Here is a 26,999-nt window from a genome sequence, read left to right on the forward strand (position 1 = left end):
GACGGGACATTAATAAGACCAAACAGATTGGGTGAACGGGGGTCAGGGCTACATTTGTCACGAATAAGAACCTAATTTAATGATCAATGCAAAATAAATCTGTATTGACTTATACTATTGACTTTCATGTGTGTTGGTTCACCTGATAGACGGTTCGATTCGAACCTTTGTTTTCAAAAACTACTAAAGAAACATTTTGAAAACTTCCAGAATATTCCAGGATTTTATTAGCAATTTAAATTGCAATATTTTAACATAACTTAAATTATATTAACATACAGAATAAATGTATTAATTGTACTTATTAATAATCTCTTAACTATCCAGAATGCAAAAAATAAACATTTGTCTAAGACCATCAGCCAAACAAACGTGCGTTTGAGGAAAAAAAAATGGACCGGCAAATTCAGCAAGTAAAAAGAGGTAAATGTAAGTCTGAACATAATGAAAACAATTCACTTAATAATGGTAGGGTCAATTCTATCCTTACAACATTTGGGAAGACAATCTAAATGACCTATATATCTGAACTCATTATATAATGCAAATAAGGTTGCTTAAAAGTTGGTGGGGACAATTTGAGCCTCCTGAAAAGTTGGTAGTTTATGTCCCTACCGTCCCCATGCAAACCTACGCCCTTGCCCTGAATCCATTCACGGTTTGATTGAAAGGAGCACTTTTTGTGTACCCTTGAGCTGAAAGATTTGTGCTGTAGTCCACAGGTCTCCCTCTCGCAGCAGCGGCCTGGATCGCTCCGAGTCCATGCTGTACGGAGGAAGTGTGGGTCAGCTGAACGGAGGCAGCAACGTCTACCTGCCGGACTACTCCGTCAGACAGCTCACTCCCCTTCAGATCCTCAAGGTTCCAGCTCAAACTCCTGTTCTGGTTTTCATCCACCGTGAGCTGTAAAACACCCCACAGTTTGTGCTCGGTTGTTGTAAATGTGTGGAGGTGGGCAGCGGAGCATGAAAGGATTACATTTTATCAGTTTCCTTTTCTCTTCCTCCTCTTCTTTTAGCTCTAACCACAGTTTACGTCCAGTATGTGTTCAAGCTAATCGGTACGTTGAAGTTTTCTGAGTGGGTGTTTAAAGGTGCATGTTTTAACCAAAGACAAGTCATCTGCAGACAAAAAGGTCTTTTCCATCAGAAGCAACAACGTAGTGTCCTGTATTGGTCATGAACATGTTGGGCCTATTGCAACGGAGCTCCTGGACGTGAACGTTTTACAGTTCCAGTTCCTGCTGTGTGCTACACGTGCTGAAGCAGCAGCAAGAGTTCCACTTCAATGTCCTGTTTCATAACGCCGGCACATTATGGATGGAAATTTAAAAACCAAAACAAAATGTGCTTTGGTAAATATAAGTGACCACCAGCTCAAAAACCTGGACCTAACACAACCCTGGCACTTGATTCTGGATGTCAAAGTGACAGTTTGTAAAAGATGTACAGGACGCCGTGACATCACAGATTCAGGTCAGAGTAGACAGTGTTGGGCCACAAAGGTGGTGCTGGTTCAGTTATTAGAGAGTTATTAATAATAGTTTTACAATATTTATTAATAATTAATAAAGAAGATGACTTGTCAAAATGAATTATCAACATGAATCAATCAAAACGGGGCACCACCTGACTTTATCAACTGAACAGCTAAATCAGTGTCAAAGTAGCTGTTATTCATGAGCATGTCATCAAGATCCAGCAATGTGGAGGCAACAGTAGAAAGATGATAAAATAAACAAACACACTTAAGCTAATAAACACAGTTGTGACGGGATCAGCGGTCCGGCTCACACCGTGGGTCTGGCCGGTCAGCGTTCCTTGGTGAACAGCTGGATGGTTACGCTCCAGTGGTGACCCTGGTGAAGAGCGTCTCTCTCTGTCCCTCCTGCTCTCCTCGTCTCCGTGTGGATGAGGGGGTGCAGCATGGGCCCAGCAGCTGGGCCTCCTTCAGCTCCAGGTCGGTCCGAAGGCGTTCACGTCGGGGCATGCAAGGGTCCCTTGTTCAGCTCATCTGGGGCTCGGAACGTTTGCGGGTCACTCGTTGCAGCGCTGCAGACTGTGGTTGCCATTTCAAGGTAACCAGACGCTTCTTCAGGCACGATAATGGAGAAGGCCGGCCCATAGGAGCTGTGGCCTTCTTCATAGCTCACAGAGAACTCCATGGGACCGTGGACAGGTCAGAGGTAGAAGAGATCTGAGAAAGAGAAAGAGAGCGAGAAAGGGGGGAGCTTGCTCTTTAAACCTGGGCCCAGGCTGCCATAAATCGGCTGCGGCCCCTCCCCCGATTTGGGGTCCATGCCCAATGAGGATGCTATTCCTTATCACCGAAGGGCCGTAAATGTTAAGCCTGCTGGGGCTTTGAGTCATTATGGAGGTTCCTTTGTTTCAAACCATGCGGTCAACATTAAGAAATTGAGGCTGGGCTTAGAGTTGGGCCTCAGAATGGAAATTAAAGGGGACCTATTATGAAAACCAGGTTTTTTCTTGCTTTAACATTTATAAAGTGGTCTCCCCTCAGCCTGCCAACTCAGAGAAGGAGGAAAGCAATCAGATTCTGCAGTGTCTGTACAGCCGCCCGGATGAGCCGTCCAGTGTCATGTGGATCTACGAGCCAATAAGATTCTGCTCCCGTCGTTACGGAACCAAAATGTGATTTACATCGGTTGGCCTCCGAGGGGTGAAACCACGCCCACAACTAACTAGCCAGCCGGAGCTTCCACAATTTTTTCGTAGCGGTGTATCACGTCATTCAGGCAGCCAATCAGCACAGAGCCTCATTATCATAGCCCCGCCCACTCAGAATCCTGCATAGATAATGAGGTTAGAGAATGGGAAGATAAAGACATGGATCAGAGGCTGAATTTCTAATTTATTTAGCAAAAACAATCAAAAGCATGTTTTTAAGACATTCAAGGCCTGTTTAAAATAGGTATTAGATGCCATAACAGGTCCCCTTTAAGTCTTCCCATGTTCAACACAGGGCTGTGGCCCAACAACAGCCTGAGCATCTTCATCACGGGGCACCCACTGTGTTTCTGAAGAGGTCTACTCTGCCGGGGATGGTGGGTGGAGTCCAGTGGCTGAGCCTTTAAACTAGCAACCGTGAACAAACTTGTGCAGACGTGATTGAAAAGGATGCGTTGGTAGTAATTTTACAAGAAATATCATCAACACCTCAAGGGATGGTGTCCATTTGTGTGTGTGTGTGTGTATGTATGTGTGTGTGTGGTCAACGTTTAAATGTGAGCCAGACTCCTGTGTTTGTGTGCCAGATCAACCGGGGCCACTACCAGAACGCTCTGACGGCCACCAGGATGGACACCTCCCCTCAGACGCCTGACGCCGACACGCGCCTGACGGAGGGCAACACCCAGACGCCCGAGCCTCCGGCCACCGCCTACGGGGCATCACTCATGCCCCCCGAGCACGTCAGCACCGCCACCCTCATGCCCCCGCCCCGGGATCACTGCCGGCCCAGCTCGGCCCGCAGCAGAGGCCAGCAGCTCAGCGTCCCGCCCAGCACCTCCCTCCTCAACGAGAAGAACCGCATCGTCCGTAAGTACCAACAACCTCAGAGATGAACGAGACGCCGGGTCTTGTAGGATGAGGTTGGTTAGAGTTCAGTAAACTCAGTTCACGCACCACGATGGCACAACTGAGAGGCCCGTCGGACACACAGACGATGGGCTGAATGATAGTGACATGAGCACCAGAACGTTGTTTGGATAAAACTACACCAAGGCCCTGTCCCAATACTACCACTAGCCCTACTTTTCAGCACTACCCCTAAATTTTGCCCGTTCTCGTGAGGGTAGTGGTGTCCCAATTCCTCTTTTCACCTAGGGGGAGTGGAGAAAACGAGGGGTAGTGGCTATGAATCTGTCCCTACGGAGCGAGGGTTTTCAGATGCTCCCTAGCTGAAATAGGGCCAGAAAAATTTCCCAGAATGATTTTCGTCGTCATTTGCGGACTGAATAAAAAAAAAAAAACATGGCGGACATTTCTTATTTTTTTGTGAATAAAATCAATATTTTGAGTTAGTTTCTGCATAAAAATGTGTTTTAATTACATTTCTAGCGAGAAATATATATTTTACTTTCATAATATTCACTTAGTGAATGTACATAATCACTCGTTTGCCCGTTGTTGCAAAGTCTTTTTCAAATCTCGCCAGAAAAAAGGCTGATTTATGGTTCCGCATTACACCAACACAGAGCCTACGGCGTAGGTTACGTGGCGACGCGCGCCGTACCCTAGGCCATAGGCTCTGCATCGATTTAATGTGGAACCATAAATCAGTTCCCGAGCCGGCAGGCATCATCATCCCGAAATTTTCAGATCAAGTTTCTTAACAGGCGTAGCTACAACTGTTAGATTTCATCTATTAAACCAACATTTATTTTCCTAAATGATTTATTTCAGCCAGCTGTAATTCTCCACAGAGCTGCAGGTTTCTCCCCGGGTCGACGGCGCAGGTCGACCCGGCCGTGAGCTGCTGCTGCTGCTGCTCCGGACCGGCGGCTCTTCTCCCAAAACATCAGATCAAATTTCTTAACAGGCGTTATTTGGATAAACTAAGCCCAGGTTGGGGATCTTAACGGTTACTTTTACGCCTGAAAAAATATTAAAACTTAATAAAGTGGCATATTAACAGCGCTACAGCTGAAATTAAAACAGCTTTTAGCTCTCGGCTTCCTGATATGGTGTGAAGTATGTGCAAACGTAACTACGCAGTCGCTTACGTACCCGAACGTAAACAACGCAGTGACGTAGCAAGCTAAATTTAGGGGTGGTGCTGAAAGTAGTGGTAGTGGGAGTATTGGGACAGGGCCCTGGGAACATTACAAGTGCCCTAAAATCTGTGGCTTCTTTTTTAGGGGTAGTGGTAGTGAGGGAGGGCTAGTGGTAGAAAGTAGGGGGTGTATTGGGATTGGCCCTAACTGTGTAGGTACTGTGCATCTTTGTAGCCTCGTTTCTGTTGTCAGATACTTTTACCAACAAAACCAGCTCCTTACTTCACAGTACACAGAAATGCTGGAGGTACTGTGTCCTTTCAAAGTCATAGTACTACCTGTAAAACTAAAAGTTAGTCCGCTGTGCAGTTTATTGCCTGCACGGTTCAATTGTTTCTTGGAGGAAGAGAATAAAAATGTTGATTTGAGGTTTCCATGGTTTCAACCAACATTTCTTCGAATTCAGAAACCGTTAGTAAACCCTTCTCTGCTCCACACGTTTTGTCCTGAAATAACTGTTATCCAACCCCCTCCATCCCCCCCAGCCCGAAGTAAGCTTCTGTTCAAAATTAATTTATGATTGACATATGCAACAAATATTGGATTTGTATTGGTATCAATTGATAAATCAACATTTTCCTCTTCAAATACATTGTATTCATCACCTACGTGTGCATGTGTGTATGTGTGTGTGTGTGTGTGTGTGTGTGTGTGTGTGTGTGTGTGTGTGTGTGTGTGTGTGTGTGTGTGTGTGTGTGTGTGTGTGTGTGTGTGTGTGTGTGTGTGTGTGTGTGTGTGCATCTGTGTGCGTGTGTGCGCGGTGCAGGGAGTAAATCTGACGGCCAGAAGAGTCCCAGTGATTCGGTGTTTCTCAGGATGGATGAGATCCCCTACATCAGAGAGGACCGATCAGAGACAGATGGACTTGCTGGTTCGTTTTACTCTTTTTTAAAACCTAATTAGAAAAAATCACATTTGTTGGCGTATAAAGATAAAGAGAGAGAGCAATTTTCCATATCTGCACTGACATGAACTGATAGTTATTTTTTTGTCCCTTGTCTGCATATATATTAATGGTTAATACCAAGTTTGATAAAAACCTAAAGCATAGATAAATGCACTTTAGCCTTCAAACAAAGGTTTTTGGTAGGTTTTTTTTGTGTACGTGTGAATGGCTGTGCGTGAGTGTGTCTCCTTCAGCAGCCCTCTTGGTAGTCTACTATATTTTATTAATCCCTCACGAAAAGGAATGAGAAAGAAGAGAAAAGAGAAAAAGGGGAGAGAAAAAATTCTGCAGAAGAGGACTAAGATCACCCAAAGTGAAGCGTGAAAAAGTAGGAAAGAGGAGACAAGACAGTGATGGGTGCAGTTTGGAGAGTGTGTGATGTGTTGTAGTGTGTGTGAATAAATGTATAATGTGTGTGCTCGAAAAAAAAGAGACATAAGACAGCAAGGTATTTCTAATCAGAAGAGGATAGTAAAAAAAAAAAAAAAGAAGAAGTAGAAGAGGGGAATGCCTGTAGTCCTATGAGAATAATTAAACGCCGGGTGGGGGCAGTGTTGATGTATATAAATGACATATACATAATATCTTTGATGGTCTTACATATTAAACTAAACCAACATCAAGTCTGATAAAGTTCTGTTGCTGGTCTATAAAGCTCTGAATGGTCCAGGACCAGAATTCATCATTCCTGACCCAGTATGAACCTTCAGACCCCTCAGGTCGTCTGGATCTGGGTGTTATCAGTTCTGAGAGTCAGAACCAGACATGGAGGAGCTGCATTCAGCTTCTAGCCTCCACATGTCTGGAACAAACTCCCAGAAACCTCAGATCAGCTGAAACAGTGTATTTAAGTCTATCTATCTATTTATCTGATTTTATCTATTGTTCTTTTTTCTTTGTTTACATTTTAAATCATGCTTTATTTATGTTTTAATGTATTTGTAAAATATTTTGAATCACCTTGTTGAATTGTGCTACAGAAATAAACGTGCCTTGATAACAACTATAAAACTAATTAAAGTAGAATAAATGATGAATAAAATAATAGTGATGTCAGTGTTTGGCCTGAACTTTATGAGTTGTCGTCATTTGCTCCCACATTTAGCTGAGAATCACACAGGATTTTAATTTGCCCTCTATTTATTCCTCACCTTCATCTCTTTCTTTCAGACATGGCCTCTGTTCCCATGGAAACGGACACATCCCCTTTCATTAGCAGCCTGTCGCTGAGCAGCTCCGAGGACACGCTGGGCAAGAAACTGCTGCTCAAACTTAGTCAGTGTCTCTCTCCGACTCTCTCCCTCACCCTGACTCACACACAGACAATAAAAACATATCTTTGCTCCGGGGACGTTTCAGGACAGTTTTCACGGCTGCCTAGCCCGATCTGGACAATCGTCAAATTAACCTCATTTAAAATGAAGTCTTAAGCCACAAAAAGTACTAAAGCCTTTATTTTGGTCTCCACGGTAACGAGGGGGTTCTGGTTGGTGAATGTGCAGCACGTTTAGAAGTCCCCAGTACAATGTGAAAACTGAAACTCAGACAAACAAGCCACCCATTCACCAATCTGTTCTTTGCTTGTTTTTGCTTTCTTACGTCCTCACGGGCTCTGATGCACATGACAACTCAACCACTAAACAGACACACACACACACACACACACACACACACACACACACACACACACACACACACACACACACACACACACACACACACACACACACACACACACACACACACACACACACACACACACAGCCTGCTGCTCACACATACATGAGTGTTTGGGACTTGCCTACTTGGTATGCTCATGCAGTTTCTGACAAAGCGCAATGCAGCTCTTGCAGCTCCTGCAGCTCCGGCCTGCCGCACTGCCACGTGAAACAGAAAATAAATCCCCCTGCAACTGTACTCTGTTATGTATCAGGACATTAAATATAGACAATCTTGTTCTTGCCAGATCTTGAAATTACATTTACAATTGGCTTAAACACACTGTCTTGTTTCCTCAGGCCACAAGAAGAGGAAAAAATCTCGCGATGGAGACAAAACACCGGAGGACATTTCAGAGCAGCCGCTGGTGAAAAGTTAACGGACCTGAAAACTCCATCATCGGATGGTCCTTTTGAGCTTTTTGTAAGGACTGTGAGGTTGCTAGACTACGGTTATCAGAGTTTTATCTGAAAACACACTCCACACACCCGCACTGTTGGAGATTTTAAAGTGAACCCATCACCAAGAATATGCTGCTCATGTGGGCGCGAGAGAGCGTTTTATCACAAACCTGCAGGTGCTGCATTGGCAATATGCATTAAACCGTAGCTTCTCATCTTGACTTCTACAGATTTTTCACGCTGATGCTCACATATAAAGGAATGACTGTGAATGTATAAGATTAGTAGAAAAAATATGTCATTTTATACAGTTGTGATCACTCACCATGGAAGTAAATGGGATGTCAGTCCACAGGAAACACACGGGAAGACGCCAAAGATGTTCTGTCCATACTGCTCCAAAAAATCGTGCAGGAATGTCAACAAAAGAACACCGGCTACACTGTACTGAGGTTTTTCTGTTTCAAATGTTGTTTGATTTGTTCTCCATGCATATTATGTATCTTTACTCTGGAAATACAATTTTTCCTTTTATTTATCAACTCATATATTTCAGACAATTTTTGAATGGCGTTTTTTTTTTCCTAAATAAATGTTGCCACCTATCAAAGTACAGATGGGGAAAAAGACAGTCCTCAGCCAAGTACAGGTTTATGGCCAAACGTCTGTGGACATGCTGGGACAGCCAAGTAGAAAGAACTTGTGTCTGTGCACTTGAGATAATGGTCGTTTTCAACCCTTCCTTGTGGGGGTTTTTCGGAGTGTTATTTGCCTTTTGTGCAATGAAAAATGTCAGTTTCTTTGGGGGGTTTCAGAGACAATATATATGCTACGCTAACAATCCAACTAGCTTTTTTAAACGTGTTTCACTTGTTTCACTATGTACAGTTATCGTCTAGACCAGTGGTTCTCAAATGGGGTACGCGTACCCCTGGGGGTACGTGAGATTGTAAAATATACATATATTTAAAAAGTAGCATCCATGCAAAAATCCTTTAAAAATAAATATTTCATAAATAATTGAGGAAAATATAAGTCTAAATTCTTAAAATGAATTTTATCTTCAGGAGTAGGCTATTCAACTTATTATCCTAAAACTGCAGAGTATCCCCCACACCAGGATGGTTCCACCTAACCTGTCAATCACCTGGCTTCACCTGTCAATCACTTGGACCAACGATGGAGTCGTGGTTGAAGCGTAGCAGCAATATTTTTATGTTTAATAAATCAGTTACTGATGGCACAGTGCTCTTTTTTAGATCTTTTTTTTAACAACCAAAAGTGCTTTGCGCTGCTTAGGGGGTACTTGGTTGTATTTCTTTTTTTCTGGCCAAAACAATTTCTAAACACCGAACCGCTTCAAATAGGCATTACTCCGGCTGAGCCTGCCTTGTTAGGGCCTCATCAATTATAAATGAATGTCATTATTTCTGTTTGTTCTTCACTGGAGGTGAAAGGAAGCCGAGCTTCTGCTGCAGACGCCCTTCACCTTCAAAGATGCATCTCTGGAAGTTGCAAGTGTGATTGTGAAGCTTTCCTGTTATCTAAAGCAGAACAGATCTAGGCCTCAACTCCACGTCTAGTGCTATTAATGATTCCCAGAAGTTGGTGCATAGATCAAATATATCAGTATGTATGTTGAGAACATGTCTCCAAATAGCTTATGTGCAGTTTTGTTGTTTTTGTGCATGATGCTGAGGGGATGGAGAGATGAGTAGTTTCACATGAAACTGGTATCAAAGCTTCTGAAGAGAAGCCATTCAGATTAATCCCATTCATCCATTTTCCTGATTGTATTAACCTGCTACCTGGAAATGCTGTTTTAACTGACGAGCAGTTTTTACTGTTAGAATTGTGTGTCCTCATATCTGATAAATCTCTATGGGTCTTCCACGTATCAGTGCAACATCTTTTTCTAGGAAACAGTTTGGATGTAAGTCTTTCATGACAATCGTATTAGCAGTGAATGCTGGCATCACCTGCCCCCCCGGCAGTGTCGCCCCCTAATGCCAAATATTGACCCACTTTGGACGGCACATGTTTAAAAGATAAAGACAGAGAGTCAGATGGAGATAGTGGAGGGATAATGAGCTTATCGGGGTGGGAGCTGCAGGCAGGAGGACCACGGAGGAGATACGTGGATGTAGTGAGGACAGAGGTTGGCTGGTGGGAGAGAGGAGGATGCAGAGGACGGGGGAAGATGGAGACGGAGGGTTGCTGTGGCGACCCCTGAAGGGAGCAGCCGGAAGGGAAAGAAGAATAAAAAGAAGACTGTGGCTGGAGAGAAGAAGACGGGGGGTGTGGTCCTTGCTCCCAGCTCAGCGGCTGATGCAGCAGGAAACACTTCCCTCCTGGTGCGTTTCTGCCAGACCTGCTGAGTCACTCTGCTGCATCGGTGCAGCAGCTGCAGCCAATCAGCATCTCCCCCAGAGGTCAAACCAACCGCTCCCTCTCCAGCACCGCTGCTGACCGCCCTTTTATTTAAAGCTGAACTATCCCACCATTTCTGCCATGATTTAAATGTGTTCATTGGAAATGTGCATCGTTTCAGCCCTTTTTTGCCGGGCTTTTTAATGGAAACACGTGTAAGAGGAGATGAACAATGTGGACAACAATTTTGGAGAGACGAGTTTAATAATTGTAAAGTGAAATGCACCTATGTGATGAAGTTTTGCATCAAAATATACACAGTTCTATCAAATACAGGATTTATCTGGCCTGCTGTTTTGTGACTGCTAATGTCCCCAGTTGTTCTTGTTTTCAACAAACTGCTCCCTAACAGTAACAAGTACTCCAGTTGATGTCATACACTCTTCCACAGCTGCTGATATATTCAGTGGATTTATTTCATAGGTTTGATACATTTACACAGATGCTTCAAGACTTTGGTTTTGGTTAAACCAGTGAAATCTAATGGCCTTCAATACAATTAATGTTATTCTGTAACAGACAAGCTTTCCACTGAACAAATTACAAAAAAAGGAGTCACCTGGATTCATCACAACACCCCCCGTATTGCAGAGATGAGCGGTTTCAGTTGGCACCAGTTATTTTGTAAAGTCAAAACACAGGTTCTATGCTCATGAAGAATGTAGATGTTCTTCTGGATCAGATCAAATTACTGGTTTGCATTAAAAAAAAAAAAAAACCCTACAACAAAGAAGACTGTTGAAACAGGATTAAGAACGATATCAGACATGGAAGGATAACGCTGAAGAATCATCTTTGAGTGAGAGATGTGGTCAGGAGAAATCTCTGGAGAACCCCTAGCATCCTCTTCACATCACAGCCATTCAGTAAGAGCGTCTTCAGTCTTCAGATCTGCTGCAGCAACACAAGCTGCGACAGATCCTTCCTGCTATAAACCGCCACAATAATCTCTGAAAAGACTTAAATCATAACAACTTCAACAATTCATTTAATGATTGTCTTCTGAGATCACTTGCAGTCTATGCAGCAATACCACATAAGACCACATAAGATAGTCCTAAAATAGTCCTTTATTGATCCCCACAGGGGAAATGGGGGTGTTACAGCGGCTCAAATAAGGGCAGCATATCACAAGGAAGCTCATACCAATCGCTGGAATATGCAAAAAGTTAAATTACAAGACATGCAGGACCATCCCCATAGATATACATAATAAAGGCTTTATTATGTATCTATGACCTTCCCACCATAAGCGCAGTATGGCTCAGTATAGCAGTGTCTCGGGTCAGCCCTGCAGACCTAAACGCCCCCATGTGGTCAGAAGTGGCATGGCAACATAGACTGGCTGAACATTTTAAATGCAAAATCTGATCTAAGAATATTGAGTAGCGCTCATAAAAAATCTTAATAGTGAGTTTCCACAACACACAGAGCTCAAGGCTATTGTATTTAGCCATCTATACTTAACTTAACGACTAATACCCGAGAGGATTTGATGGAGGAAAGAAAGAAAGAAAAGGAAAGGTTGGTTTGTGTGGTTCATAATTTATTCCAGCATGAACGTACATATTACAGTATTCCAGTACAGACAACAGCACAACGTGGGGCTGCAGCTGCGTGGCTAAAGACAGGCTGGAGGTCTCGTCAGACTGGGTCCTTACAGTAAGTGAGTTTCTGTAAAACAACAAGGGCACTGCAGGGTGGAAGGAAACAAAAGACTTGTGTACAGAGATGGCACAAAACAGTGAATTTATTAACTCATTACTAGACCAACTGAAGCCTGATGAGGCAAATCCTTCAACATGAGGCACGTGCACGACTGCAACCTGATCACGACGGAGAGCAGAACTGTTCAACTCTCAACCTCCACGTGACAAAGTCCTATGCGTTTCAGTCGTCTTCACTAGAATTAAACGGTACCGGCAGTACAGGTTAAAACAGTTTCTCTTTTGTAAGTCCTAGTGGATGAAACCAATATTCTTCTTCGTGGTTTTTTAGTTTTATAACTGAAATACAGTTAGAATTTAGTGCATACGCAGATAACAGTAAGACCTCCAATGTGATGACACCTATTTACATGAACTTACCCGTCTTGCATTTGCTCAATAATATACTTTTAGAGAAAGCATGATGATTTCATTAAAACTCTCCCTGACTAACCCATCGTCTGCTCTGGGACTAAAACGTATGTGAGCTTGTGTGACCAGAGATAATTCACCTAACGACATTTACCTTTCTAAACATTCATTTGTGGAGCTGTGGGAACAGTGAGACCTGGAGTTGTGCTTTCAAGTGTCTTCTGATAATCATTACACTTTCACATGAGAACACATCTGTCCTCCCGTTGGTTCAGCTGGGAACAAACGGTGTTGCAGTTGAACCAACCGGAGGAGAGGACGAGCAGGGGGGGGGGGGGGCAGACACGGCGGTGCAGACACGGCGGTACTTCCTATGGCAGACAGAAGGCAGGACTGTGTGGGCGGACACGCCTTTACTGGACTTTGGTGACGGCCTCGTGGATGGACTGGGCGACGTAGTCGATGTTCTTGCTGGTCAGGCCGCACATGTTGATGCGGCCGCTGGCCATCAGGTACACGTGCTTCTCCTTGATCATGAACTCCACCTGTTTGGCTGCAGAACACAGAACACAACAGTCATCTACCGGGCACCAACACTACGGCAGAGTAGTTAACACACGCAAAGGGACGGGCCTGTTGAGATGACCTCAACTCACGTTGACTACTGAAAGTGTAAAAACCCTGGACTCCAATTTCAGAGCACGTTCACTTCTGAGATGCCTTGAAAAACAAACTCTTTCTTACGGTGGGCGAGACCCGCCATTGCTGAAAATAAAAGTAACGCTGCAAATAGAAACAAACGCCGCTGCAAATAAAATAAACGCTGCAAACTAAAAGAAACGCTGCAAATAAAATAAACGCTGCAAATAAAATAAACGCTGCAAACTAAAAGAAACGCTGCAAATAAAAGAAACGCTGCAAATATAAAGAAACCCCGCTGCAAATAAAATAAAAAGTGGAAGTGAATTACCGGGGACTATTTTTGCCGATGCACCGGTGTTGCACATTAAAAATTACACGTGGCGACGTTAAACACTAACCTTTTCACTTATTTTCGCGTTCGTTGTTCTTCTTATTCCTCGCTCTTCTTATTTCTTCCTTTTCACTTACGTCCTCTTCGTCTTCTTCTTCTCCTCTCACGTAAAAAACACCGGTGCATCGGCAAAAATAGTCCCCGGTAATTCACTTCCGTTGTGGCTTTTTTATTTGCGTCGTTTTTTTTATTTGCAGCGGGGTTTCCTTATATTTGCAGCGTTTCTTTTATTTGCAGCAGCGTTTGTTTTTATTTGCAGCGTTTCTTTTATTTGCAGCAGAGTTTCTTTACATTTGCAGCGTTTCTTTAATTTTCAGCAATGGCGGGTCTCGGCCACCGTACTTTCTAGCTCTTTGAAAACATTTAGAAGAAAACAACAAAAAAAACCCACATAAATCCAAAATGTGAGACCTCTTATCTGTTTGTCGATTGCCTTCATGAACATTCAACCATGATGTTATTATCCAGCGTTAACACTTTGACTGCTGCTGGCTGATTTGACTCCAGTAAAAGCTCCTGCGCTGGTGTTTTCCACTCACGGTTCAGGCCGGTGAAGCTGAACATCCCGATCTGCTGGGTGATGTGGTTCCAGGTCCCGGGGGTGCCCAGAGCTTCCAGCTTGCTCCTCAGCTGGTCCCGCATCAGCAGAACCCGGTCGGCCATGGTCTTCACGTTACCCTTCCTGCACAGAGGAGAAACGGAGGGGAGACAGCAAAGAGAAAAGGACACAATTAGAAATAGGAATTCAAATAAAAGAAAAGAAAAGAAAGGGTTTCTTATAACTACAACTAAAGTATATGAATCAGGACTATACCGAGGCCGGCTGAACTGAAACTGGAACAGAGTTCACAGACTGAAAGTTTAGACTGATTAGACCCAGAGTTGATTTGAAGCTGGAATATTCCTTCAACAGCTGAACCTCCGCTGGTCCAACATGCAGCACGAGTCTGTCCTTCCCTCTCTACTCTCAGTCTCCTCTTCACAAGCTTCCCTTTTAGTTTGAACAGGCAAGTAACAGGGTTAAAAAAATCAACAGAGTCTTATAACACAAGCCGGGACTCCAGGGCTAGTCTACTGAATGTTTTAGATGTTTCCCCGTCTTCAACACACCTGATTCTAATCACTGGTCGTCATCAACATCATCAAGGTTTACACAACTCTGTTGGAGACACAGCCTTGTCTATCAGGGTTGTGTTGAGGCAGAAACATCTAAAACCTGCAATAGACTCGAGTCCTCTGCGATTTGACCAGTCACGTGATCTGGTCACGTTGCCGGCAGCGAAAAAAAAGTCAACAGTGCTGCTTGTCCGCCTGTAACCTAAATCTACCATGGCCTCAGTGTCAGGGCTCGGCCAGGCGGGGCTTTATAAATATATGGGCTTTATAAATGTATTAAATGTATGAGCGCGGAGTCGGCGAGGAGCTGTGCGCCGCGACGAGCACGAGCCGGGCGCGCACGAGCTGGGCGCGCTCCCACGGACAGTGGAGTCACGCTGTGAAGGCTGATTTATGGTTCTGCGTTAAGTCGACGCAGAGCCTACGCCGTAGGTTACGCCGTAGGTTACGCGGCGACGCACACCGTACGGTGCGCGTCGCCGCGTAACCTACGGCGTAGTCTCTGCGTCGGTGTAACGCGGAACCATAAATCAGCCTTAAACCACCTGCAGCCCGTCAGCTCATCAGGAGGTTAAACAGCGGCTGCCAGTTGTTCATTGCTAGTTCGTTTTGTTAACTCTGAGCTTTGTTGGTTTGTTTGTTAGTTTGCTGGTGGTTTTTATTTCTCTGTGATTTTCGAGTTATTTGTGAAGAAGTTCTGAGTTCCCTGTGAGGAAGGTTTTTTGTTCCCTGTGGGAGTTTTTCTGTGTTTTTCTATTAAACTCTGCCTCGTTTTGGCTAAAGTTTAACCCGGTTTGGTGTCGTGTGATTGGGTTCAGAGAACAACCCATAACACTCGTGTGTACAGACGTGTGTAGATGTGTTAAAGAGCTAAAGCCACAGATTTGTTTTCTTTATTGTTGTAATCTGTGCTTTAAATAAATCTGACATTGTTTATTATAAAACAAACTGATTTATTGCTTGTGTAGTGAACAGGACCTTGAAAAAATAATCGCAATCGCAATATTGAGGAAGAAAATCGCAATTAGATTATTTTCCAAAATCGTTCAGCCCTACTTATAACACTTTCTAAATCAACAAGACATGCTCTCTGCATGCACTCCGTCCTGCTCGTTGGTAACGGCAGGACACTAGCAGGACACCAGCAGGACACCGGCAGGACACCGGCAGGACACCGGCAGGACACTAGCAGGTCGACCTCTAGCACCGTACCATTCTGCAAACAGCTCGGGACAGTTGAGGGTCTTGCTGACAACGCGTGCTCCCTGAGACGGGGGGTTGGACCAGGTCACCCTCACAATCTTCTCCATCTGGGACAGGATGCGGGTCAGGTTCTCGTTGTCCTTGGCAACCACTGTCAGGTTCCCCACTCTCTCATCTGAGAACAACCACGGAGAGGAAACAGCTCGTATTCAACCACAAGAGTACGTACGAGTGAACATGGGACTTTGAATTGACTAACTCTTGGCTTGTGTTATGGAGCTCCACCACTCCCAACCATCTAAATTCAAATGTGCCCCGGTGTGGTGGGGGAGCGCGTCATGTACTCACTATACAGGCCAAAGTTTTTGGAGAAGGACTGAGCAACGAAGAGTTCAAAACCCTCGGAGATGAAGAAGCGGATGGCCCAGGCGTCTTTGTCCAGGCTTCCAGAAGCAAAGCCCTGGTACGCTGAATCAAAGAAGGCAAACAGCTTCCTCCTCTGTGGAAGGAAGACCATGGAAATGTTGAGGAGTAAACCGTTTAAAACCAGCAGGTTCAGCATGAGAAGACGTGGTGCACAGACCCCTGACGCCACCTTTGCCCCGGTTTTACCTTCATGACCTCGGAGATTTTCTTCCACTCCTCCTGGGTGGGGTCGGTGCCCGTGGGGTTGTGGGCACAAGCATGCAGGACGAAGATGGAGTGTTCTGGAGCTTTCTGTCGACAGAGTCAGATCATTCCACACACGTGAGCAAAGGATGCTTTTAAAAACAGATCTTTATTACCCATAAAAGACTAAAGAGGAAAAAAAAAACTGTCTTTTAGCTGTTTTCAACGTCGCTGACAGAACAACATTCCTTGGTGAGAAATACAACTGGTCCATGTGTGTGAAAATGTCCAAGTTAATAGAAAGCAGGCACATCATCCTCCACGCGTCACAATCACCGAGCTGTATCACTTAAAATACAGGACTTAGGTTACGTCCTCGGAAGTATGGCTACATTTTTGAATATTATTATTATTGTTATTAGAATTCTTTTTTTGTATGTACCTTTTCCAAAATTTAGCTGAAATAAGGGCTGGGGAAAGATTCAAATGTCAAGAATTGATTTGATTCCGATTTTTAAGATTCAGAATCGATTATCAAGATTTGATTCGATCCAATTTGATTCCGATATTTATTTGGGTTAGCGTTATTAAAACTGTTTTTTGAGTTGTTGCATGAATTATATGACTGTCGTTCTGCAACATCTTAATACTAGTATTATATTGAGATTAAACAGCAAGTATTGCAGCTAATGATGCTGTAAGGACCAATCAGCTCCCTATTTGTTCCATTTTCGGTCTATTTTGGTTTTTAATTTTTGAGAATTTGGTTTTTATCATTTTTTGCAAATGTAACCCCAAGACAGTATATAAAGTAATGAAATATAGACAATTTATGCAATTATAACCTAACACTTTAATGTTTTCATACCTTTAAACATATTTAAAGGCAAAAACATGGCACCAGTTATTCTCGTGTCCAACAAAACATTCCTTTTTTGGGGATAAACAAAAAAATAACCAAAATGTAATGATGAAAAAAATAAACGTAAATAAATAAAATAAAAAAAAAATAAAAATCGATCTTTAGACATATGAATCGATTTTTAGGAATTAATATGAGAATCGATTTAGAATTGGGAAATCGATTTTTTCAACACAGGCCTAGCTGAAATGCACATGCACATTGATTTAATTCTAAAATGAAAACAGACTAATATAGCTGCAGCCTCAGGCAGCTGTTCGCAGTATCGTATGACAAACATCGCTCAAGTGTGTGGCCGCCGTCATTTTACCAACCCAAATAACACATGAAAAGAATGGCTGCAAAACGGGCCAAGAAAAGCTTCAGGCCACAAGCCAGATCCAGACGCTGCAGTAAAGCAGAGGAGAGGCCGGCTGGCCCCACTTAACCGCCCCACACACCTCGGGGGGATTCACCAGTGTGAAGAGTCAACCACTAGAGTGCAGCTGGAAGAAAGACGGGATGTCCGGCCCATTTTTATATGGCAAACTCTGTGTGAAAGTAGCTAAAGTCATTGTGATGATGGTAAAAGCTCCAGCAGCTCTTACCTCCAGGTCGTCCAGGAGCCCGGTGAGGTCCAGGCCTCTCTTAGCAGCATCCCAGTAGTGGTATGGGCGGATGTCCTGGAAGCCAGCATCAGCAAACACACCATTGTGGTTCTCTGGGAGGAGCAAGAGAACCAAGACCACGGTTAAAAGCTCAACCATACACAGAGATTGTTTTACTCATCGAATCCATTCACTTCATCTTAGGGAGCTTTCACCTCTGTCCCGTTTGGAGCAGCTGTTCCAGAACAGAGAGCGTTTCCCCCTAAAGATCGGCTGGTTTGGTTTATCTGAACACAATCGCGCTCGGATGCGGCACAAAACATGCGAGCCGAGATCGTCTAGGAGAGGTTAGGGTTAGGTTCTCGGATCGCTTCCATTCCAGACCTGGAGCGGTGCGTTTGTTTTTATTTGGAGCGAGAACATAATCGACACAGCAACACAACTCCATTCATGTGTATGTGCGACCGCTGAGCATCCACCACCTTCTCTCCTACTGGACACAACTTTCTCTCTTCTCCCTTCTCTCCTATTGGACGAGCCGAGATGTCGTCACAGCGCGGCACGGTGAAATAAAAAAATGTTCAATTCAGGCAGGCGCCCTCTCGTCCGCCGCTGAGCTCGGAGGCAGAGCGGTCCGCTCTAGCGCTGCGGTAGCACATACATGAATGGGATTGGCGGCGGCGGTCGCCACTTTGCGTGAAAGGGGTTATAAGTAGGAATGGGTGATATTTTACCGTTCGAAAGAAAGAAAGAAAGAAAGAAAGAAAGAAAGAAAGAAAGAAAGAAAGAAAGAAAGAAAGAAAGAAAGAAAGAAAGAAAGAAAGAAAGAAAGAAAGAAAGAAAGAAAGAAAGAAAGAAAGAAAGAAAGAAAGAAAGAAAGAAAGAAAGAAAGAAAGAAAGAAAGAAAGAAAGAAAGAAAGAAAGAAAGAAAGAAAGAAAGAAAGAAAGAAAGAGTTAAATTGGTATTTTTTTTAATCGTCATTTTTATCGTTATCGGGATAAATGCCAGAAATTTTTTAGTCCATACCGCCCATCCCTAGTTATAAGCATTGTTGTTTTTCCCGGGATACGGAAGAGGAACCTCCTTCCGCGTTCATTTCTGACCAATGGGAGAACAGTTGGTTTTCATGGCATTTGCTATCAGCTTTGAACCGCTACAGACGGCTGCCTTGAGAACACAAACTCCACATACGAGAAACCAAACAACTGTATGGATTTAGCCCCTGAATGGGAACAAAACCAATGGGCCACAGGTCTGAAAGCTCCTTAGACACAGAGTCTCTCTGGAATTCTGTCTGGAAACATCTTTGCTGCCCCGTCACAGTGGAAGCCAGTCATCTGCTTTAGATCCACACTCACCCCAAGTAGGTGCTGAGACGTAGACGGGCGTGGCTGCGTTGTTGACGCCGTTGTACCACTTCCTCAGGAACGCTGAGCCGATCCTCAGCGCTCCCGTGCCCCCCAGGGCCTGGCACGCTCCCACCTGGAGGAGGAAAGAGACGAGGAGAACCACCATCAGAGGACGGGGGGACCCGCTGGATGACAGGGAAGAATCAACCACTAGAGTTTATGAAGAGTAACTAGCAAAAACAGAAGGTTTATGATGTTGATTCTTATAAAACTAAAATGTACAAAGAGTTGCTACACTACAGCTATACATAAACATTCACAAACCCCTATGAACACAATAAACCCACAGCGCTGCACTGAACACAACACATATAACAAGGAACAAGAACACCCATAATGCAATGCGGTTACCACAACCACATCACGCTACACTTTTAGGGCTTAGATCGGGGGAAACACCACCACATACGTTATTTTCCTGGCCTTAACCTCTGACAGGAGTGTCTCCAGCTCATGGTCAATGTTCTTTTTTTCCCCCCACTTGCTTTTGGCATTTCCTCGTTTGGATGAGCAGTTTTTCGTGGATATTTATACTCACGATCATATTCAAATTGATCTACTTGAGGAAAGAGACGTGGAGGAGTTCGGTGCTAACAAACCTGCATTTAATCTCACTTCCATTGTGATGTTCAGTGAAAACGTGTGTAGATTCGGGCGTATGCACAGCTTTAAACATCAGATTTTTTTATATTTTTTTTTGCATTGGCAAGATTTTTTATAGATAGATTTAAGATGAAATCCACACAACTTTGCAGCATGAGAGCCCAGGACCTGTGGATGCAAAAACAAGCCCAAATTCCCCCCCCCTTCCTCCACTGTGACGGTGGTTTGGGGCGTTTCTGCTCGTGCGTTGTTTCATTCTGTGGCTCGGCATTACAGCCAGAACTATTTCACTCCTCTGTCTTCTAATGTTACAAAAGTCTTGTGGTTTGTTGAGCTGCAGCTCCGTAACCTTCACTTAGGCTGCCTTGTTCTTTTAGAGCGTGGAGAATTTCTCCTGGGAACCCTTCCAATCAAAGTCATACTTGTGGAGTCCTTTTATAACTCTACCGTCATGAACTTTGACATTTTAAATGCTAACTTGGGCCTGACTCAAACGCAAATGGTTGGAACCAGATCAAACAAACGGAGGTGGAAATCCTCCTGATTTTACAAGTGCAAGCTCTCTTGAAATCACAAGATATCCTGAGAATTCTTGGCATTCCTTCCAGATATTGACATTGACATGCATTCATGGCTCTTCCAGTACATGCTCGCTTAAGTTAGCTTCACCTTCAAACCCTGCGTCAACAGCTTCAGAGATTACAAATAGAATGAGACCAAACGTTTTGTAATGTCACTCACACCCTTTACATCCTTAAAAATGTCAGCTTTATAGGATGTAGTAACATTTATTCACACAACTTGCAACAATCTGCGTTTGCCTCCATCAGCTCTTACCATAGCGGGCACAAAACAAACATAAAAGACCTGATGTTTCCAGTTGTTCTCAAGCTCTGAGAATGACAAACATGACTAAAGTCAAACTCAAAACAAATGTTTGTTTGTCTCCTGGTCCTTCCCAGGTCATGATCCAGCTCCATCCAAGCTTTAATTGTTTAACATACTGTATACAGAGGAGTTAATGCTCGACTCAACCACTGTAAAATCCCCGGGTCCTTGTGGATACAGAAACAGCTCCAAACCCTCCCCCTTCCACCACTGTTATTGATGGTTGGAGGCCTTTGTTCTCATGTGTTCTTTTGCTAAAGAGCAATATTGCAAAAGAACTTGTCGTTTGTTGAGATGCAGCGCCGTAAAACTTGGCTTGGGCCGCCTTTTTGTTTCAATAACCGAATCAAATTCCATGTCTTGTCTGACCTGACCTGGCCAAATAAACATGATTGTGATTCAGAGCGTAACTTCTCCTGGCAACCCTCCCAATCAAGGTCATACTAGTGAAGTCTATTTGTAACTCTACTGTCATGAACTCTGACATTTAAAATGCTCACTAGGGCCTGTAGGGTCTGACGTGAACCTCTTACAAAACTTGTGCAGTTTCTCTGAAAAATGTTGTTTGACTTTAAAATGCACTTGCGGTGATGTCCACTCCGGGGAAGACTTGCTATCCGCTGGCTTCCTACTCGTTAATAATTATTTTCCCTGTTGAATGACAGACTCCAAAATGCCTGGAAAGTGCTTTATAACTAGGGGTGTTACGGGACACAAGAATCATGGTTCGATTCATTTTCGGTACAGTAAGGGGAAAAAACACTGGCTGCTGTTAAACATTGTATTCAGATCGGTACACGCCTCTATACTATTGTTTTCCATACTAACAATTACGTTCAGTGATTTGGTGCATTTGATTAGTATTGGCAGTAACTCACTGGTAAATCGCAGGAAAGCGGTAAAAGTGAATTTGTTTTTCCAGGCGCTGCTTCTGCAGGTTGTTTTTTATAATAACTACAGAGGCACGGTGTAATATGTCATTTTTTCCCTTCCCATCATCTTTGCCTCATTTTAAAATATGAAAAAGGACAAAGTATTACATCTTTATAAACACATCAAACTTCCTTGGAGCTGCTCCACCTGTGTGCATCTTACCCTGTTCTCCTTGATGGCAGGGCTGTCGTCTCCCAGAGCGACCTTAGAAGCAGCAGAGCGGAACTCTGGCAGGCCCAGGATGGGCAGGTACTCGTGGTTCAGGCTCTCATCATCTACAATCAGACGCTCCACCTTCTTCACAACCGGCAGCACCCAGGGCTGGCAGTCGTCAGTGCGGTAAGCTGGAGGGAAACCAAACCAACATTCATTAAAAAAAACACCACCATACTCGGAATATTAAAGAAACTCATTCTGATCTGCAACGGAAGCTCTTCAATGGTGTTGGGCGTCCACCACCTCTCCAAACAACTTTTTTTTTTTGTTAATTTTATTTATTAACATACAGTGCAAACAACGACAAAAGACGACGTCAGTATGTGTGTGTGTGTGTGTGTGTGTGTAAATAAGATGATGAAAGTAGATACATAAATTGGGAATATTAATTTGAGAGAAAACAAAGAAATAATTATCATATAGAGTGGTGTAGCGCAATATATAAATATAGCATAATAATATAGTAATATCCTATTATTACATAATTTTTATAAAATATTATAACGTATAACCAAATGATATCACCATACTATAATATATAACAATACTATAGTTTAACATCCCATGAGATTTCCTAACTTAATATAATAATACACTATGAAACAATATATCATGATAATGCCAGGAATAATTATTAGAGTTAGATTTGGTGGTTTATGTATTGCAATGAGGGGTGAGGTCAGACCGGGGCGTCAGGGAGGCGGGCAGGAACCACTTTCCAAACAACTTTGACACATGTTTGGTGGGTTGGACGATTGAAGTTTAAAGAAACAACACATATTGGCAATTTAACAATTTATCCATTTAACAAACAGGAGCTTCAGCAGCGTGTGGAAGAACCAAGCCCAGCCCCACCAGCCTGGCTCCTCCCCCTCATACTGGTCACCAGTCTGCTCACGCTGCTGTGGGATGGATCCCAGACTGTTAATATGGGATCGCCACTTGTTGCAGAATCTCATCTCGATACCTCTCTGCATTGAGATTGCCTCCAATGACAAGCCTTGTTTTTCCAGAGAGGGGGAAGCCGCACCACACCGTCACCGCCTCACCAAAAGATGTGACTATCGATGAAGCTATCAGCTAGAGATGCACCGATCAGGATTTTGAGGGCCGATCACCAAAAGCAGTATCTGCCGATATTGATATTGCCGATCACCAATTACAGCTTGCAATTCATAAATTTGTCAATATTGTTGTCTCATGTACACATCACTGACATTGTATTATTAGGTATAAAAATTAGGAGATGAGAAAGTATCATGAATTGACTGTTTTATTGCAGGTTGAGGCAATGAGCAATATTTCAGACTCTAGACACTCTTAGAGACGACTTAAACTCGGCTTACAAAGAGTATGTGTAGCTCACTAGCTTAAGCTTTCCTGTGGCAATAATTATGTACAACATGTGCCTCAACACAAACAGTAGACATGTCACTCTTTTAGAGTTGATACAAGTTGTAAACTAAACCTAAGTAATCCTGTGGAAAAAGGGATTCAATCTTAAAATTAAAATGAATGAATTCTGAAAGCTTTGTTAAAGCTTTAGCGATAGCATCCACCGTGTGTGAGGAAACTTCTTGTTAGTGAAACTCTTAACACTAGAGCTCCAGATGTCACTCGTGAAGCGACTGACATGACTGTCGTCCTGCGTAAGGATTAGGGTTTGGATGTGACTGTATATAGTTTGGTATAACTCTGGCGGGCGTTCATCAGTGAGATATTTGCAAATCGGCTGCGCGTACTGTGGATCCAAGCAGCTAACGAGGCGTTTAAATCCGATGTCTTCTACATCAAAAAGCAGCTGATGATCAAAGCGTATGAATCCATTACCTTATGATGTAGTTTTATTTTCCTTGTTGCTGTCGTTAATAGGTCTCTGTTACGTTCAGCTGAGTTAGCGGCGTTGCTGCACGCTCCTGTTCTTTCTCTGCCTTAGCGACAACTTTTAAAACTCAATATACTCCTTCGTGTGAGAAACTTTTAAATGTTTTATCAGCTTCGTTTTGTTGAAATTCTTTTATAACATTCCTCCTCAGGGTTTCTCCTTTGTACACACCTTGCATACCATATGGCAAAACCATTTTCAGTATTGATGCTCCGTAGAGACGGCCATGCACCTCAGGAGACCTTGGGTATGTAGGAACGCACGCCCTGGCTGCAGTTTGTTGTTGTAAACGTCACCGGATCGGCCTGCTTTGAACTGTAATTTGGAGTACTCCGATCAAAACCGATAGGGGCACTATCGGCCGGTCCTGATAAGTTACCGATTGATCGGTGCATCTCTACTATCAGCATAGCCTTCCCCGCATATTCTTCACACTGACCCTGCAATCCAACTGCTGTAGCCAGAACTTGGACTCATTACTGAACACTTTCCTCCACATGTTCCGGTCCCAGTGCACGTGTTGCTGACACCAGCACAAACAGACCCAGTCAAGGGCAGTCATGGCCTCCCCCAGCCCTGTGAGACCGGAGAGACTCTGGCAGAGTCCACCAAATCATCCTGCAAACCTTGACTGCAAATCTGTAGAAGACAGCCTTAGACGGTACTTAAGTGCTGACAGAGTAAGGACACTCTTTTTGGGGTGTCATTTTCACTTCCCAATCTGTCAATGACGTCCCCCCATTTGCATTGGCAGAGAGGATTTGTTGAATTTTTCATGGGCGCAACCTACATACTCAGCTCTGCTGCTCATCCCAGAAATGTGTTACCATATAAAAGGGAAATAAACAGCCTTTCCAGCCCATAAAGAATAATAAATTAGGGCATCACATTTGGACAGCTTGAAGTTTTCCACCTGCCCCAACACAGACTTCGGTTGCCCTTCAATATTGAAGGTGAAGCTTTCAGAAATGGTCTTTTCCTCTCATCAAACTGGTCTGAAGAACCCATGTTTCACAACAAGATAAATAAAGAAAAAAAATCCAAGTCCACGTGTACCATCACATAAGTAACCCTTCTAGTTTACAAGCAACATGGCAGTAACCTGCTAGTTCATGGTCTGCCCCCCCTCCACTCAATGAGTTTATTAAAGGGATTGTGACATGAAAAACACATTTTTCTTGATTTTTTGTGTTTTGTTGGGTGTCTTGACATCAATTACACCCAAAAAAAACCGAACTTTTAACATTCAGTGTATTGTGTGCTTTCTGGGAGTTTCCGCATAATTATGCAAAAACGGCGCATCTGGTTGGGTGGCGGAACTATACGTATAGGTCCGCTAAATCACCGCCCCCCCCACTGTTTAGAGCCCCCTCTGTTCTCATCACCGGAGGACAACTGCTAAAAAGACCAACGGCCACTGACTGGACTTAAGATAAGGGGACACTGCTGCTTCGCATGCCTTTATTTTTGTGATTGTTTGCTGTGGACTGCTTCGCCGTGCTGCTTTTCCGTGCATGCTTCGCCTGTCGCTCCCGGCTTAACTCTCCGACGCGGCTGTTAGCGTATTGCTTGCGGGGAGCTACAGTGCTGCCTTCCAGTCCTCTGGTCCCGGACTTCATCCCCGGGCTGTAGTCGCCCTGTCTGGGCTGTGTGTGTGGGTGTTTGTGGTTCGGTGTGCGCGCGTGTGTGTGTGGAGACGGCAGAAGTGTGTAGCAGTTGGGTTGGAGGAGGAGCGGGGCAATGAATGACAGGAAAGGGGGAAAAGGACGCGTTTTTCACTGCGCAAAAAACACCGTCATCTCCAAGCCAGGCATGGAGTACTGGAGTGAAGTTTTTCTTGTTATACCTTTTTAGACTCATTTGAGGGATATTGGCCAAGACTTTTAACAGTGTTAAAATTAGGTTAAAAATTATGTCACAATACCTTTAAACTAAATCAAAACTCCTCTACCAGAGCTGCCACCAGAGGGGATTGTAAAACTGCACATAGAAAAAGTGCCTTTGGGCAAGTCAGCCTTTTCCTCTGGAGCAGCTCAAACCTGGAACACTAAACCCATAGAACTAAGGAACATCACATCTCTTTATTCCTTCTCTAAAAACATAAAACAGTGGTTACTGGATAATCAAACATGCTGTCATATCTGGTAGAATCAGGTTATTGTTTTTATACCCGTTTGTGTTTATGTGCTTTTGTGTGAGATAATGTGTTGGTGTGCTATAGTTCTTCATTTATGTTGTTTGTCATTATTCGGAGTGTCATGGTTTTACTAATTGTCTGTACTCTTTGTTTTAGTGTGTTCTTTTTCAATGTTATACCATCAACCTGCCAGGGACTGCAGATGTAAATCAGCCTGTATGGATAAATATACACATTTACATGATGGACTCAAGTGCTCATGTCAATTAATGTGCGTTGTCCATTTTAAATAAATAAAAATACATTAATAGTTTATAGTTTAAATGACAGTAACCTGCTAGTTTATGGTCAGTAAACTGGGTCAGATATCTGGTTCCACCGTGTTAGCTTCAGAGCTAGCTGTAGGAAGGTCAAACCTCGGCTCGATGATCAATGAAGCTCAGAGAAGCGAGCTAGGAGAACCGGTGAAGCAGGGGCTGTGGAACCAGAGGACCCGGGTCCCCCAGCCCCGGGTCCCCCAGCAGCCCCACCGGCCCCACTAGTACCAGCAGCATGTCTTACCTCCGACCCCCAGGTTCACCTTGTGAGCGTCTCCGTCCTCCCTGAAGTCTGCGGTCAGTTTGAACACGGCCACCGGCGGGGCCTGCGGGACCTCGCTGAACAGGGACATGTTGGAGCGGAGAGGCTGGCTGGGTGGGTGCTGGTCTGGTCTGGTCCGGGACGGGCTGGTGCTGGTGTCGGCAGGAGAACAGGAGAGCAGCTTCACCTTCAATCGCTCTGCAGGGCTGGAAAACACACCAATGGCAGGGCGCGGACCTATGACGTCACCGCCAACAGCCAATCACAGCCCGGCAATGGGACCGGACCAGTAGCTGCTTCCATGGTCCTGTAACAGGTCAATCATAAACCCGGTGACCTTTACACTCTCTAAAGCGTTCAGGTTTACTAAAAACTACACGGGTGTTTAGTTCCAGTTACTCTGCTTCTCTTCACATTATGAGTGTAGAGATGTATTATATCGTTATAGTATGGTGATATCATTTTGATATCATTTTTGTTTTGTTATTAATATTATATAATATTATTTA

At 43.8% G+C, this 26,999-nt stretch overlaps 2 protein-coding genes across 3 annotated transcripts in view; one reads left to right on the forward strand and one right to left on the reverse strand.

The window, feature by feature from the left end:
• Positions 1-10,563, forward strand: part of LOC133448822 (metal transporter CNNM1-like) — a 31,913-nt gene extending 21,350 nt beyond the window's left edge. Inside the window, exons 6-10 of one of the 2 annotated variants that reach the window (XM_061727726.1) lie at positions 716-861; positions 3,275-3,557; positions 5,562-5,666; positions 6,912-7,016; positions 7,760-10,563. In XM_061727726.1, coding sequence (XP_061583710.1) covers positions 716-861; positions 3,275-3,557; positions 5,562-5,666; positions 6,912-7,016; positions 7,760-7,839 — 719 coding nt within the window. In that variant the 3' untranslated portion in view covers positions 7,840-10,563. Of the gene's footprint in view, positions 1-715; positions 862-3,274; positions 3,558-5,561; positions 5,667-6,911; positions 7,314-7,759 lie in introns of those variants that run through there. The other variant, XM_061727716.1, reaches the window with a different exon arrangement.
• A 1,253-nt stretch (positions 10,564-11,816) lies between these two features.
• On the reverse strand, positions 11,817-26,712 carry LOC133448833 (aspartate aminotransferase, cytoplasmic-like). Its single transcript, XM_061727738.1, has 9 exons — positions 26,473-26,712; positions 21,836-22,017; positions 19,199-19,322; positions 17,840-17,952; positions 16,334-16,438; positions 16,070-16,220; positions 15,731-15,896; positions 13,942-14,084; positions 11,817-12,922 (listed from the first exon to the last, which is right to left on the reverse strand). The coding sequence occupies exons 1-9, from the start codon at positions 26,579-26,581 to the stop codon at positions 12,783-12,785; spliced, it is 1,233 nt and encodes a 410-aa protein (XP_061583722.1). The 5' UTR covers positions 26,582-26,712; the 3' UTR covers positions 11,817-12,782.
• Positions 26,713-26,999: the final 287 nt, after the last annotated feature.

The sequence above is a fragment of the Cololabis saira genome, chromosome 1 (genome assembly GCF_033807715.1).
Source record: "Cololabis saira isolate AMF1-May2022 chromosome 1, fColSai1.1, whole genome shotgun sequence".
Lineage (NCBI taxonomy): Eukaryota > Metazoa > Chordata > Actinopteri > Beloniformes > Belonidae > Cololabis > Cololabis saira.

What these genes read in the sequence shown, in the direction of transcription:
- LOC133448833 (XM_061727738.1), bottom strand. Translation starts at nt 26,581, where the DNA reads ATGTCCCTGTTCAGCGAGGTCCCGCAGGCCCCGCCGGTGGCCGTGTTC. An exon ending in GGTGAACCTGGGGGTCGGAG is followed by an intron (nt 22,018 to 26,472) that starts GTAAGACATGCT and finishes GTTTCCCTCCAG; the next exon opens with CTTACCGCACTGACGACTGC. An exon ending in CGTCTCAGCACCTACTTGGG is followed by an intron (nt 17,953 to 19,198) that starts GTGAGTGTGGAT and finishes TGCTCCTCCCAG; the next exon opens with AGAACCACAATGGTGTGTTT.